This window comes from Phodopus roborovskii, unplaced genomic scaffold (genome assembly GCF_943737965.1).
Source record: "Phodopus roborovskii unplaced genomic scaffold, PHOROB, whole genome shotgun sequence".
NCBI lineage: Eukaryota > Metazoa > Chordata > Mammalia > Rodentia > Cricetidae > Phodopus > Phodopus roborovskii.
The window spans coordinates 2,468,682-2,485,039 of record NW_026125264.1 but is presented as its reverse complement, the minus strand read 5'-3'; the positions used below and the strand labels follow the sequence as shown (position 1 = coordinate 2,485,039).

The following is a 16,358-nucleotide window of genomic DNA, read 5'->3' as shown; positions in this document are numbered from 1 at the left end:
TCATGCAAGGGAGGACTGTTTCCCTTGCCTGGCTCTTTGCAGCTAGGACACTTGCAGCCTTGCACAGGATATATTATTCTAGCACAGAGGGCTGTCCAGATTCAAACTAGGAACTAAAGATAAGCATAACTGACAGGCAATCAAGCTGCTGGAAAGGAAGGCACTAGAAGGATCAGAGGCCAGAAAGATCTTAAATTGCTGCAAACCAGGAAGCAATTTTCACTAGCCTGGTTCCCACAGGAGCTGGGTCCTCCTGGGCTATTGTTTGAAATCAGGTGGACCTTGCTTCACATGGCCCAGGCTCAAAGCTGCCCCTTGCTCAGTGCCATTTTATAGAGATGGATTTTAAAGAATACATAAATAATGGGCAGTGGTGGCCCGCACTCTCGAGTTTGAGGCCAGCCTGGTCCAGGACAGCCAGGGGTACACAGAGAAACCCTGTCCCCAAAACACAAGGGGGTAGGGGGATTCTGCTAGGTACAAATTGAGGTCTTGACTCAAACAAAACAACAACAACAACAAAAAGGGCCAAACAAGGTTACACAGCACTCAGGAGGCAGAGGCAGTGGAATCTGAGTTTGAGGTTGCACTGCTCTATATTCTGAGTTCCAGGCCAGTTGATGCTACATAAGACTGTGATAGCTACTCTCGGTCATCAATTTGAGATAACTGGGAAAAGACCCTCAACTGAGGAACTGCCTCTATCACATTGGCCTGTGGGCATGTCTATGGAACACCTTCTTGATTACTAATCAATGTGGATGACACAGCCCATCGTGGATGGTACCATCTCTGATCAGATGTGTCTTGGCTGAACACTGGGGAGGAGGAAGCATGGAGTCAATGTGTTACTCATAAGGATTAATGCCTCAGACCCATGAGAACTGGCAAAGCCTTCCCCTGGTTCTGTGTGGGAATGCTGACAAAGGTTCAGAAAGCATCAACTGTAGCCTGAGACATGAGACTGCTCAGCCAGAGAGACCCCCCTACCAAGACTCATGTTGTACATAATAAAAGCATTGAGGTTCCAATTGCTGCATGGTTAGTTTGGCTCCATAAGAGGCCAACCTAATCCCAGCATTTCATACATGTATCTTATCTTTCTTCATTCTTGTTCCTTCATCTCTCCGGTCCTCCAGGAAACCCATTTCCAGGGCCAAGTAATGCATGGTCTCTCAGTCCCTGCTCTGCTTGAGTTCTTACTCTAACTTCCCTCAGTGAATGAACAGTAACCTACATGATGAAATAAACCCTCTTATCCACAAGCTATTTTTGGCCACTGTTTTATCAAAGCAATAGACACCAACTACGACAGGGATCTCATGGATCTGGTCATAAAAAAAAAAAAAAAAGGTCTCAATGCAGGGCCTGTGTCTGGACAAACTGAGAGCCAGAGTGGAACTGGCCCTGCATGCCCTTCCACTGTGATTGCATTCCTGTCATCTCAGCTCCCATACTATGGAGGCCAGTACACTGAATACCTTGATGGTTCTGCTGAGATGTTTCCATAACATCCTCCAGAAAGCCTTCCACCTCATTCTGTCAAAGGATGCCACACTCTTCCATCTGAACCCCTAGACCAGTGGTTCTCAACTTTCCTAATGCTGCAATCCTTTAATACAGTTCATGTAGTGGTGACTCCAACCATAAAATCATTTTCACTGCTATTTCATAACTGTAATTTTGCTACTATCTGAATTACAATGTAAATATCTGATATGGGACCCCTGTGAAAAGGGTTTTTCAACGCACAGGTTGAGAACCCCTGAACTGCTGCCCTTGACCTCTCCTAAATTGAATCCCTTGAAGTCCTGGCTGGGGTTCTGACCCACTGGGGTAGACAGTGGATACTTGTCAAGAGAGGCTAAAATAAAGGATCAGCCCTCTCTGCCTTTGTGTACCAAACACCTACACATTGATTCTTCCTGTCCCCACAGCCTCTTGGGCTAGACTCCAAGTAACTGCTTAGCTTTGGACAATGGCTCTAATCCCCTAGATGGGAAGATCTCAGTGCAAGGGGCGGGGCCTGGGATGGCATGACAATCTGTTAAGAGACAGGCCAAGCAATAGTATTAGGTAAGGCCACAGTAGCCTGGAAACACTATCAAACAGTGTTTGAGCACAGTGTAAGGCTGAGTTGTGTCAAAATGTGTGCACCTTAGGGAGCCTAAAAAGGGTTCTCTTCCCGTCAGAACTTCATGAAGACATCTAAAATCACCATCCACTCCAAGATACCAAAGGTGGCTTTTGTTGGGCAAAGGACAATCACAGCTGCACAAAAGAGGGCAGAGAATTAGGAAAGCTGAGATTGAACACATTTGAGCCTGTGCATCAAAACAAATATGAAGATTTAACTACCTCTGACATTTTCAGTTACTTCAGTGTTTAAAGCCCATTTGATCTGGGTTTTCTGAGCCTCACATCCAATATTAGTTGATATAATGAAGCCACTTACCTCAAAGACATTCAGTTAAGATCCACTGTTTGCCCTATCCTCATCAGCATCACCTCTGACGCTAAAGATGCCTGCAGATTCCCATTCTTCACAATTTCAGGCTCACTCCAACCCTTCCCCAATAAACAGGTTCGAAACCTCAAAGCACATCATTCAGAAGTTTTTAATAAACAACTTCATTATAAAAACTTTTTTTTGAAAATTAATTCTGTAAAACATTGAAAAATCTACTTTAACAAAGATATGCCCTGTGCATTTTCTAATGGCACTTATATTTTACAATTAAAAACCTTGTTTTATATAAAGCCAAAAATACTCCAAGAGGTTATTCACTGTGTTTACAAAGTGCTAGAAGGTTTTTGTCTTGTAATTTTCTTTCTTTAAATAATCTGGCATTAAGAAAGAGTGGCTCCAAAGCTTCAACCAACTGAGAGTGAGAGAAGGGTGTGCAGTGGTGTTCAGGGATTCTAGTGCCAGACATGCAGAGGTTGTGCATGTGAGAACTGGCAGCTGATGCCAGCAACACCTGAAGCAAGTAGACAGGAACAACTCACACAGTCCAAAATTACACAGTGAACACCCTTTCCACACCAGACCCTACTCTCCAGTGGTCAAAGTCATAGCCACTTCCTTCCACAGCAGGTTCAGAGCTCCAGGAGAGGCCAGGGTGAGGTCCCAGAGAAATCTGGACTTTTCTGGCCAACACCTGCCTAAGGCAAAGTTTCTTATTACATAAATATCCTTGTTAAAAAGTAAAATATTGATCCTGTATAATACAACCTGTTTTTTTTGTTTGTTTGTTTTTTTGTTTTTTGTTTTTTTTTTTTTAAATCATGGAGAAGGGGTGGGGAAAATAGCTACCAAAAAGGGGAAACTTAAAAGGCTACTAAGGGTGGTTTAAGGGGATATCTATGAACAAAAAGCAATCACACCTGCTTCCCCAGATTTGCATTAACAAAACACCATGTAAAGTTGGGCAGAGATGCACTGCTGCACCCTTCCCTGCCTCCCACCTGTTTAAGATGGTGCTAGGATCCTCTGAGCCGACCCCTGGGCATGCTAATCCCTGGCCCCAGGACAGGCCTCACCTCTGACAAGCTGCTGTGCACAATGAGGGGTGCTTGTCCCCTGTGCAATCAGTACATTGCTGACAAGCTAGAGCACATGGCAAGGAAAAAGGACATCATTCTTTTCTGGTCCCTGATTGGTCTGTGCCACATGCCATGGCTCCTGTCCTGGGCAGATGCCCTTTTGGCTCTCTTGGCCTCATAAGGGGTACTTAAATGAGTTTGGGCACAATGTACAGGATAAATTATTCTTATATTTTTAACAACTGGCCAAAAAGGCTCTTTTGGGTGGTAGGTTGGGAAAGGTTTAAGTAACTGCAGGGTGGTTTGTGGTCCAAAAAAGCGAAGGCAGATAACCAGCAAAGTTCACAGTGAGTGACGGGAAAATTCCTTAGAGTGAGGACACTGAGAAAAGATGGGTGAGAGAAGATGGGAAGTGGGAACAAGGCCCAGTTACAAGATCTACAATAGGTGCACTGCTGTCCTATGAGCACCAAGAGAGGGACAAGCTCAGGACAGGTCTCCTCAAACAGCCCAGGGCACTGTGCTCTGTGGCTGGGGGCTACTGGCTTCTGAAAATGAGGCGATAGGGGGTGGCAGGCAAAGGGGAAAAGGGGCCTGGGTCTAGTGAAGACCACACACAAGGACAATGGCAACAGCGAGCTCCACTTGGATTCTCACATGCCATTTCCTGTAATACGAGTCCCAACAACATGCATAGCATGCAGGAGATGGTTGCGTACCAAGGTAGACGCTTTTAAAAATAAACCTTAATTAGTCCCTGGGACTCACTGAAACTAATCTTTAGAAGCAAATCACCTAGTCTGATTCCAGTCCTGTCAGACATATTTATATCCAGTTTTTGTTTTTTTTTTTTTTTTTTTTTTTTAAGGTATTCCAAGATACCTTGCTTAAATCAAAACATCTTATTCACTCCACATTGCTTCCAAACAAGGGGCAGGGAGTTAAATGCGAAGGCTTTCACCTCAAACAAGGAGTACTGGCCTGGGCTGAAGCAGGAGTCCAGGTCTTGGGCCTGCACAGTTCCCAATGATAAACTGAAGTGACTCTAGACAGAAGGGGGAGGCAGGGAAGAACTGGTGGGAGATTGAGGCAGTTCCTAGGTAGTCTGTCCTGAAACCCTAGTGGAGAAGCCAGCAAAAGGCACCGCTGACGGAAGTGCCCAGGCTGCTGGCTACATCTGTAGGAGTTAACAGTAAAGAGGTAGAAGTGTGTTTCTGAATCAGAGAGGTGTCTCCAAAGGTTCCACAATGGTGGTCCCTGAGCTGCCTCCCTTCCATGCATGGGAAAAGCCCATAGAGAACCGAGATGAAATGGGATTAGGGATTCAACTGCTTCTGGGCAAGGGCTGCGCTGTCTGTGGCAGGGAGCCCCAAGTTAGCAGAACAACTAACTTCTTGCAAGAAACATTGCTGGATACTGGATACTAAGAGCAACTGAGGGGACCATGGCAGGTGGAAGGTCCACAACAGAAAGCAAAGAAGACAATGCACAGTGCCCAGAGTCCATGGGGACTGCAAAGCAGGAAAGGGAGAAGGGACACTGTAGGTAAGGACATTTTGGTATGAGAGGCAACAATGATTTGATAGATTAGGACTCAACTATCTGCCCAATCCTAACTTTCTAGAAACTCTTCTTACAGTTCCATTATGTCCTGGAAAAAGGACCAGCAGGAGAGAAGCAAACAAAGGGTGCATTCCCTCTTCTCTGCTATCCAGCCCAGAGCCCAGAACCCCTCCTTCTAAGACATATAACAACAGCTCATGATGTCCAGGGTAGGGCTAGGGATTGGAGAAATGGTGGATATGGGATGCCTTTCATTTCTTCCCTTCTCCAGTTCAGGAGGACGAAGGTGTCATGATGTACTTGGAGAAAAACCAAACTGCAGACCTGTGAGAAAGCTGCTCCAATCTTCTTGCCTATCTCCTGTGGACACTGCCATGGAAGGCAGGAAGAGAAGCTCATGGAAGATGGCAGAAACTGAAGCAGTCCAAAGTCAATTTCCCCACAGGGGAAAAACGTGACCTCAAATGAAGAGAAGTCAGCAAGACCCGACTCCGCCTTGTAAACAGGGCTCAGTTAACACCAGGTACCAAGTGCTTCAGGCTGGTGGCAACTGAAATGGATTGGTGGGAATGAATTCACGGTGTGTAAACAGTGTTCACTGCAATTACTCTAAGGCTAACAGTGTGGTGAGGGAGGTGAAATGGTGTCTGAGGAGAATGTGTAAACGGTACCGTTGCTGGACAACACTGACTGAAATGGAGCTGCTAGGAGAGTAGGGATGGGATTGCTAAGAGTAGAGGCCCTTTTTCCTGCCTGGTAGCTGGAAGCAGGTAATAGTCAAGAGACCTTCCACAGCAGGAACTCAACAACCAACTGCTGGAGGGTCTGCAGTCGGGACCAGAAGGCGGGCTTCTTCAGCTATTTCTCTCGAGGTCATACAAGGTGAAACCCTCTGTCTCCAAGAGGCTTCACCTTCTCCACACTGAAGGTGGTTCTGATGCTGCGGAGAGGCAGAGGGCTAAAAGTAGCTCCCAGTTCAGACAAAAAATAAAAGTAAAAATACCTGAAAGTCCTATGATAGACTGTTCATGGGGCTGGGTTCAAGGATCCCTTTAGATTGATCCTGGCGCCTGAACCCTCAAACCAAGTGCTCCATATAGACACTGGATTTTCTTTTTAACCCAGCCCTGAAAGCTCAGCTGCCTTCATGGGGGAGGTGGACGGGGCAGGTACTAAGGTTCCCTTGCAGAACCAAAAGGCTGAGTGGGGGACCTCCGTGGGGGCTACTGGAATGCTTGATGGAAACGAGGCAGGGTGGTGGTACTCAGGCCAGAGGTGAAAACAGGAGGCAAGGAGTGCAGAGGCCCAAAGTTCAGGGGTCCCCCAGCTCCAGGGGAATCTTGAGGCTGAGCCTGCAAAGTGGTGAGCAGAGGCTGTGCCTCAGCTTGGGAGTAGCCCATAACCAAGCCTCCTGTGGCCCCTGGCGGGTTACATGGGGGTAGGTTGAGTGGAAGAAAGCCCAGTAAGTGAGAGAAGTCCACATTAGCAGCGCAGAGGGCCTCAGAGAGGTTGGCGGGACTCTTGGTGAGCAGGGCTTCATCTAGGAGGGCTGCAGCTGCCGCCGGCTGAGGTGAGGCGGGCTGGGGTTCAGCCGATGAGAGAGACAGGCTTCCAGGAAGCTCTGCCAGAAAACTATCCACCTCCACTTTGGGCAGTTTGTCAGGCAAGTATGAGGTAGATCCAAGCTGATATTTTGGAGGGAGCTGAGCTGAGGAGGAGATAGGAGAAGATTCCAGAGGGTAACTCATACCCATGGGCAGCGTGTTGTGCACCAGGGAGTGTGGCATGCCCGCACTGGGCATGGTAGGGATATGGGCACCATACATACCCATGGGCAACATACCAGGGAAGGCCTTGGCCCCCATCACGTCCCGAGATGCCATGCAGAGCACAGGGCTCAGCTCTTCCTTTACACTTACTGTGGAGCTGCAGCTCAGTAAGCCTAACATATCCACTGGCTCTGTCTTGATCTTGAGCAGCTCCTGTGAGTGGCTCTTCTTGACATGGCGTGTCAGGTGATCTTTGCGGCCAAACCTCTGGGCACAGTACTGGCACAGGAAGTCTTTACGACCAGTGTGCACCACTAGGTGCCGTCGAACATCCTTCCGAGTATAGAACCGCCGGTCACAATGGTCACAGGGGTGCTTCTTTTCTTTGGCACCTCCTGCTACCCGGCGTGAGTGAGCTTTCAGGTGCTCCAATAGGGCCTGTGTACTCTCAAAGGTCTGCAGGCACACCTTGCAGCTGAGATCACCACTGCTGGCAGCATGCATAGCCAAGTGGCGACGGTAACCCAGCTTTGTATTATAATTCTTACCACACTCAGAGCAGTGGAGGGCCTCCTTGTTGGGGTCATGGGTCTGCAAGTGGTTCCGTAAATGGTCCTTTCGGTGAAACATCTTGTCACAGTACATACACTGGTGGGGTTTCTGGGCCGAATGAGTGGCCATGTGCCTGTGGGTAGAGATGGAAGATGCAGAGAAAGCTGAAAGAGGGAAGTTCAAAAGGGCTAACTAGACAACCAGATGTCTATGAACAGGAAACTACATATAAAAACTTCAATAAAGAAATGCAACAGAATACTGTATCAACTATATTCTACCAATATCCCTACAAAATCATATATGTATTGCCATTCTTGGCAGCATTAGTTTTAGTACCAGAAAATCATGAACAATCTCATTTACTAATAGGAAACCGGCTAAGTCTGTAGTATAACTCTGATTTTTAAAAGGTGAGCTTTATATGCACCTTCAAAAACTAAGCTTCTTACAGACATTAAAAGTATTGAGGTAGACTGTGAGTTTGAGGTCAGCCTGGTCTACAGAGCAAGTTTCAGGATAGTCAAGGTTATATAGAATTTCTGTCTCAAAAGAAATTAAAAAAAAAAAAAAAAAAAGAGGAAAAAGCAATGGAACACAAAGAATGGTATTTGCTACATAAGAAATGATGTCTGCCTGCTTGTATATGCCTGCAAATAAGAACCAGAGATCAATGTGACCCTGAGGGGGGAAAAAGCCAAAACTGGACAGTTTATAAATGGACTTGATGGAGAACTTCCATTGTAAGCCTTTTAATACCTACTGAATTGAGTCATAATGATTTCCTCTTCAAAAGTTTACATGTAATTTTTTTAATGTTATAATAAAAGGGAAAACAAAATATGTAATGTATGTAAACTTCCTGATCTGGAACAAGTTCCCAAGATATATAAGGCCAAGTCAAAAAAGGAAGTTCAACAGTGCACGTAATACAACCCCCTTTGAAAGCCAAAAGGAGAATAAACATTTGAATGTTTCAAGGATTCACAAGAAATGAATCCCACCAGCTGCCTTGGGAGAAAAATAGCTGTGATGAGTATGAGGACAATTCATTTTTCACTACAGGCCCATTTGTATCATTTCAATTGTTTAGTTATTCATTGTCCTTTAGTTCACATGCTCCTGTCTGATTGGAAAACAGCCCAGAGACAAGGAACTGGATCCACAGATCCATATATATTCAGAATCAACTCACCAAGACCTGCCATTTGCCAAGCTGTGGGTGAGGTGTCATTAACATCATTCTCCAGTTAAGGACAGAAAGTACCAGGTAGCCCCATCCATGAGTCAGTCAGCAGCAAAGGCTGCATTTAAACACTGACCCTCTTGAGATAGTCAGCACATCATAGCTGTGTCTAGTACCCAATGACCTTTTCTTTTTCTTTTGATTTTTCGAGACAGGGTTTCTCTGTGGCTTTGGAAGCTCATGTAGTCAAGGTTGGCCATGAAATCACAGAGATCTGCCTGCCTCTGTCTCCTGAGTGCTGGCAGCTGGCATTAAAGGCATGCACCACCACCGCCTGGCTCCACGACCTTTTCTATATAGAGCATCACCTTGTTACACGTGAGTATTCATGTTTATGGGAGTTATTTATTATCACCTCCTGACATGCAGAAAGGGTGACACATTAGAGGCAGTGCTGTTTCCTTCATTTCACAGGTAGAAAACTAAGGCCCAAAAAAGTTCAGAAACTCACCAAAGATCACAAGTAAACTGTCAGGGCTCTTGCCTCTTGAACCAGGATTTTACTATCAGCCTCCCATGGGTATCCAGACTATCACAAGGAAGCCCAAGAGGATGTCCCTGACTAGGGTCCCCTAAGATATCAACACATACCTAGGTCCACACAACTGTCCTGAGGGCAAACCTGGCCTCTACACAACCCCTGATGCCTATCTTGGTTCCTTCCTACCAACTGTTTTCCAGATGAGGAACTGGGGCTTTCTGTGGTCATCTCATTGTATTTATGGGTTTGCTGTCTGTCTCCACTATTGAGAAAGGATACTCAAAGTTTGTACTTAAGTGTAAAAAAACAAACATCCTTTTTGCTCATTATTCTGTCCCTAGCAATGAGCACTGTTTGGTGTATATCAGGAGATTAATAAATAATAGATGACGAATAGCTAGATGTACCAGGTTAGCCTACCTCATTTTATCAGGGCAAGTTCATGGATCCTTTACTGGAAAGGCAGGGGATCAAGTGAATACAGATGGCTCTCCTCAGGTCCTTTCCCTAACAGAGCTGTTCTTATCTACTCTAACAAGGGCTTTCACATTCTCTTTCACTTTAAGTAAGGGCTTACAAATTTCAGGAAAGGAGCTGACCCACAGAGCAGCAGGGACTCTACAGAAACAGAAGCAGTCATCTGATTAGCAGGCTGAGTCAGAAGCAGGAGCACTGTGGGACAACACTCTGTGATCCTGGATAAGTCACGAGAGCCCCAGCATTAGAATGGACAGATTAGACCAGAGGATCTCCTTTTCTTTCTATACTTCTAAGACAAATTTGTAAGTTCTGGCTTAGATTCTGACAATTTGCCTGACAGGAATGGAGAAAGTACTGGGGGAAAAAAAAAAAAAATGTTAGGTCTAATTTGTTCATGGCTGCTTTATAATATACTCACCAGACTCTACTGTCTCAATAAAAATACCACCATTTTGATGAGAATTCTACGTTAACTCCTTTTTCAAAACAAACACTAATTTTGCTTGCTTGCTGTTTAAAAAAAAATGGGGGGGGGTTGATACAGGGTTCCTTTGTGTACCCTTGGCTATCCTGGAACTAGCTCTGTAGACACAGGCTGGCTTCGAACTCACCAGAGACCCACCTACCTCTGCTTCTCAAGTGCTGGGATTAAAGGCATGTACCATCACTGCCCAATTAAAATAACTTTCATTACATTTATTTTGTGTGTACATGTATGTGTTTAGGGGCCAGAGAGCGCTTGCAGGAGTCAGTTCTTTCCTTCAACCATGTGGGTCCCAGGGACTGAACTCAAGTTGTCAGGCTTGGCAGCAAGCTCAATGGGCCCTAGGTGGTTTGTTTTGCAAGTCTCACTCTGTAGCCCAAGATGGCTTTGAACTTGTGTGATTCTTCTGCTTCAGCCTTGTAAGTTCGAGAATTAATGGCATGTGCCCCCATGTCTACCCACACACTATTATTACATAGTGACTTCAAATGGTTAGAGTTCAGAATACACTTACAGGACAACTTCACTTTTTACTCTTTTGCTACCAACAAAGTCTCACACTCAGCTGAGGCTCTGGTTCTCACCTCTGGGAAGCTGGGGGCTAAAAGAGGTATGGGAGTGCCACCTACCTATACAGCTTGTACTTGGAGGCAAAAGCCTTGCCACAGTGCAGCTGAGGGCAGCTATACGGTCTCTGGTCCGGATGGGGAAGGCTGTGAGGCCTTAGCTTCTCCCCATTTGAGAAAGGTGTCCCCGAGATTTCACATTGGCACTTGACTTGACTCTCTGCCTCCCGGGCCCGAGGCCTGGGAACTAGTTTCCAGCCCACTTCCTCCTCCTGCTTTGCATCTTGAATCCAGGGAGGGACGCTGGTGAAAAATGTGGTCATGGCAAGGCTAATGGCAGAGGGCCATGTTATTCAGAAAGTCTCCCCATCAGTTCACATGGGCTCTCTGCTCGGTCACAGCTTCCAACACAGCCTTCAGAAAATAGTCTCTTCACCTGAAACAGATCATCTGGTATTAGAAGCCCCATCCCAAGAGCACATAGGCTCTGCTAACAGACAACTCCCAAGCATACACCCAGCCCTCTCTTCCCACTTAGAAGTGGTGTGACTTTCAAACAAGCGCTTGCCTCACAGACCTGCTTCCTTATTTACAAAAACAAAAACAAAAACAAAAAAAAAACACAACCTCCAAAATCATGTTTTGGGGGTCAATGTAGCCATGAATATAAAGCTTCTATGGGTGCTGGATGCTAACCAGTGCTCATCCAAGGTTATTACTAGTAACTCTAGGTTAGAAGAGACAAGGTAGTTTGAGGAACTAAAGATCAAAACACTGAACTTTCTCTTCATTTTTACATCCTTCCCACAAAGCTTAGTTTTCTCCTCTTCCTACTCCCCTCCACCCACTTTCTATTATTCCCCTCACTAGATATGCTAAAGAACAATAAAATATCCAAAAGGCAACAGAGAGAAAGAACTTTCATAGGAAATTCATACCCAAGAGCCAGGGCCTGTGCCACATGTGTTCTTAGCAGAGCACTGACATCAGGAGGTTCCTTCTGGAGGAACAACAGTAGCCTCCAAGAATTTTTCCTAAACTAGGTTCCACTCTGACCTCTACCACCTTTCTGGATCTTTTGTTCTCCAGCTCCATCTTTACCAAAGCCATGGTTTTTGTTAGTTTGTTTTCTTTTAAACCACAAAAACCCAAAGTGATGTACTGAGCTGTTCATCCTACAGACTCAGAGGGTACACATAAAATTCTCTACTAGGACAGATAAACATTCTTGATTCGAATCTAAGTCTTCTCTATCTGACAATCTTTTGAGGGAACTTTCTGTATTTCTTTCATTCCCATATACCTAACATCTAGAGAAATAATCTCAACTTCCTTTTAGATGAGTACATTACTCACTAAATTCAGGTTGTTACTCAGGGGCTTATTTTATACCCAGAAGTTCTAGTTTAAATAGGGTTTGCCATCCTCCAGAGAGAGGAGCCAAAACTTGAAATCTGACCCTTCCCCTTGCTGGTAAAGTGGTGTAATAAAGAGAGGAAGACAAAGCAACAGTAACATGACCCCTTCCTGGCACCAACTCAGAGACTATCCCAAAATTTAGTCATGAGGATTTTCCATGCAAAGAGAGCAATGATGGTTTATCTGTGGATTGGCTACAAGAATCTGGGGAGAGCTTCAACTGCACAAACTAGCTGTGGATCATGGAATGCTTGCTCAGCTAATTAGCACCTGCTGCTTACAGTGACCATTCATCCAACAGACTGGCCATGAACGAGATGATAGTATCAGCGGGTTCATGCCCCAGAGAGCTTTGCTCATCATAACATGAGCTACATCCTGTTCAGGAACCATTCCTTTTGTTGAAGAAACATTGTAATATAATATGACAAACATTTCCCCATCACAAGTGGGGATTTGCCTAGAATCATCTGCATAAAAATGGCAGTATTTTGTACTAATCATGTACTGGGAAGGGCAAGAAATTACTGAAAACTAGACTCACTAGAGTTATCCTGGCATATCTGGCTGTTCTCTATACACCTCAAAGGCCTCCGATGGCTGGCTTTCATTGTTCAAATTCCCCCTCCTGCGCAAGGGTGGAATTACCTGTTTATAATACCAGCGATTACTATGTACCCTGGAACTGGATAGAGGAGCTCCAAGTATGCCTGTGTAGTTTAGAGAGAATTTCCCGTACCTTCAAAGTCAAATTATGCTCGAACTTTGTATCTAAATCATGCATCTCAGCCTTTGGAAGTTGGGAATGGCAGCTAGAAGAAAGCAAATCACATCACTCTGGGTGATGGGAGGGGGAGTCTAACTCTGGAAATTCCGTACAAACTCAGAAAGAGAATGGTACATCCCCACCTCCCACACGTCCACCTCATCTGTTCTGTTGAACATGCACAAACAAGACACAGCAGTTTAGCATGCTGCTACTGAAAGAGTGAGTAATGGGCTTCTAGGAAACAGGCTACTTGTGGCTAAGAGCTCAAAAGGATGCAGTTAGAACTAAAGAAAGAAGGTGGGAACCATGTGCTCAACTTGATCAGCTTTAATGAGGTTATGGCTTTAGAAGAAAAGAGTCACCACCAAAAACTCAGTAAGATCCTCACCTACAACCGGTGGCCACCAGGCTACTGGGCAGCCACAGTTGTTGGTGTTACCTAGGAACCTTTTGGAGATCTAGTCTCACTTTCTGTTTCCTTTGTCTGTATACTCCTCTGATCCAGAAAAAATTCCTGGGTTTGATTAATACAATTAGACCTATTCCTTCAGACTTCTTGCCAAAACTGAAGAATTTTGCTTCTCTTTCAAAGCTGTTCTTCTAGTCTCACACTCTAACCGTAGAAGCTGACAGAACCTGTTTCCATAAAACAAACACAATCCCTCCCAGTTACTGGTATAAGTCAATGTATTTTCAGCCCAAGATTCTTCTGGCATCTGATCTGAAGGGGGAGGCAGCACAGAAAGAACCTTGGACTTGCTATCAGAAGAGCTACCACTCACTAGCTGTGAAACCACAGGCAGGTTACTTCATTTCTCCTCAGTTTCTGAAAGAGATTCATTCTCGAGAGGATGAAGTGAAAAGGTACGGTTGAGACTGACACGAAATGTGAACACGCCAAGGCCACGGGGCCACAGCGCTGCTGACATTCTTCAGCAGTGGCAAGTATAACTTTTCTCTCCCTCTTACTGTTACTTCTCATGCCTCAAAGTCAGTTTCCTTCCCTTCCCAACATCTCAGAACTCAGCCTTCCTCTTTGCCCTCACTGTTAACTCTCAGCACAAGCCCTTTACCTTCCTCTAGCACATCTCCTGGGACAGAGTTTTTTCCTTGCCTGGATGGCCACTTTATCACACCCTCTTCTATTATTAAAGCTCCATACCCAAAGTAAGAATGCTTGCTCAATACTCTGCATGGCCTTTGGAAGCTCCAGTCTGTCTCCTGTAGTGCTGTGATGTAGGCTGCCCTCTGATGAAACTATAGTTTTTATGGTGTTACATCATCTCTATAGAAACTGCGTTCTTTCTCCATTATTAGCCTGTTTCCTCATCTGTAAAGCTAAAAATACTTACCTCACAGTCTGGTTGTATGGATTATTTTAGTCAGGTATGCAAAAAGCTCAGCACTGGGTTTAGCCTGCTCAAAGTGCCCAGCAAAAGAAAGCTATTATCCTGATCTTTGTATTGAATTTTGAGTTCCCACCTTCTGCTGCCAGTCCAGTTTTCCCAACTCTCCCCATCAAATAATGCTGAGATAGCCAGCAGTCTCTGCAGCAAGGAAAGGGTTAATCTCTGAGTGTTCTTAACTAAAGAGACCCACAGAGGATTAACAGCTCCACTTCAGTGACTACCCTAAAATAGCTTTTATCCCTCCTGCCCAAGAGCTACTTGGGGATCTGAAGAACTCAATTCAACACCTGCCTAGGAGGAAACACACCCAGAAAGGTTCTTGGAGGTGGAATCTTCCCACAAAAGAACTTAAAATAGCAACTGGGAAATTATAAATAGCGTTAGAAGGGAAAACAAAGCAGGCCTTGACCTGGACAACAGAAACAAATCCAAAGGAACACTGCTTGGCTGGAAAACAGCAAGAAGGGAAGGAGCAATGGGAATAGCTGCCCACTTCCAGAGGCCAGTGCACACACAACACTCCGGAATGGTGGGAGAATTAAATTACAGGGAGGCCTAAGAGTCTCAATGACTTGCATCATTCCAAGAAACATCAAACAGGATTAACAGGGGCAGGATTTACTCTCGGGCTGCTAGTTCTTCTGTCAGTGTAGATGGGCCTCTTTGGAGTCCCTTTGATTCCCTATTTCCTCAGATTCCCACTGCCTCCCACCCCTGGGGAGGCCTTGAGCAAATGGTTGCAACTCAGGCCTCATTTTCACCTACCCCCCCCCACACACACACACACAACTCAGCCGACTTTCCTTGGAAGGAGAGGGTTAGAAACCAAGGCCAGACTTATCACTGCCCCAGGCTGACAGGTGGAAAAACACACAAGCCAGGAGTCAGGGTATGCTTGCAAGTGAAAGCACCAACCCCGCAGCAACCAGGACCCTTTCCCCATCTGTCCCAAGGTGGACCACAGCACGGAGCTGGAGTTGTAAACAGTCTAGTCTTTGGACCAGCTGCTAGATCACCACATTTTGTGGTGTGAAATGTTAAATTCTCCCTGCCATTGGTAGGTGGGCTTGGAGAGTGGGCAGAAAGGATGAGAATTCAGAACGAAGTTTAGATAGGGTCTCGGAGATGAGAAGAGCAAGCATGCACGGTAAAGAATCATGAACACGTTATTTGGGTCTCTAAGAGACCACCACGAGAAAGAGGTAGGGAGATTCTAAAGGTCAAAAGAAGCTGGGGGGGGGGGGCTAAGTTCTCTGAATTTCAAGAGGGTCTAGAAATGGGGCCCTCAGGATGGAAAAATGTCCGAAGTTTTCTCAATATGGTCACTGGGGAGGCAACTACAGGTAGGACCGTATTTGGGGTTCTTCGGACCGAGATATTGGAGAGAAGCCTCAAAGTAAGTTTATGAAAGTCTGGAAAACGAAAGAGCGAAGAGAGTAGTACTATTTGGAGCAGGGAAGGGGGTTATGTGGGTCGGGGTAGGCGTGTCCGAGGGAGGGAGCAGGTGCAGCTTATCTATGGCCCCCAGACCGCGATCCCGAGGAAGGTCAGCAGCGTGTTATCTGGGTCTCCAAGGAGTCTGGGGGGGTCGACAGTGGGGGACCCTCAGGGCTGAGTCTCCAGGTCTAGAAATGGAGGGAGCCTGAAGGGCTTGTTCCGGTCCCCCGGGCACAGGTCTGAGGTCCGGGGAGCGTTTTCGTCACCACGGGGCCTATCCGGGGCCCGGCTAGCGCAGAGGGGGCCCCCAGTCAGGGGTGTGGGCGACCGCGCTGGGCGGCCCGAAGTGAGGGGCGCCGCCGCTCCGAGTGCCGGGCGTGTGGGCACAGCGCGACGGCCTCCCGCCCCGCTCCCCGCCATCCCCCAGGACCCTCGCCGGCACTCACTGCGCTCGGGACCCCGCGCTGCGGGCCGGGCCGCGCTCGGGCTCCGCCAGGCCCGCTCAGGCCCCGGTAGTGGCGGCGGTCGGGCCATTGTGCGGTGCATTGTGGGAGCCGCGCGAGCGGGCGCTCGGGTCGTGGAGGGGGCGGTGCCGCGGGCTCTCTATGGTCCCGCCCGCCCGCGGGCTAGAGCGGCC

General features: G+C 46.5%; 1 protein-coding gene across 1 annotated transcript; it reads right to left on the bottom strand.

Annotated features, from left to right (window-relative positions):
• Positions 1–2,602: 2,602 nt before the first annotated feature.
• Plagl2 (PLAG1 like zinc finger 2) lies at positions 2,603–16,306 on the bottom strand. The gene is made up of 3 exons (XM_051193096.1): positions 16,168–16,306; positions 10,751–11,123; positions 2,603–7,563 (listed from the first exon to the last, which is right to left on the bottom strand). The coding sequence occupies exons 2-3, from the start codon at positions 11,008–11,010 to the stop codon at positions 6,333–6,335; spliced, it is 1,491 nt and encodes a 496-aa protein (XP_051049053.1). The 5' UTR covers positions 11,011–11,123; positions 16,168–16,306; the 3' UTR covers positions 2,603–6,332.
• Between the last annotated feature and the right edge of the window lie 52 nt (positions 16,307–16,358).

What these genes read in the sequence shown, in the direction of transcription:
- Plagl2 (XM_051193096.1), bottom strand. Translation starts at nt 11,010, where the DNA reads ATGACCACATTTTTCACCAGCGTCCCTCCCTGGATTCAAGATGCAAAG. An exon ending in TCCAAGTACAAGCTGTATAG is followed by an intron (nt 7,564 to 10,750) that starts GTAGGTGGCACT and finishes CTCTACCCACAG; the next exon opens with GCACATGGCCACTCATTCGG.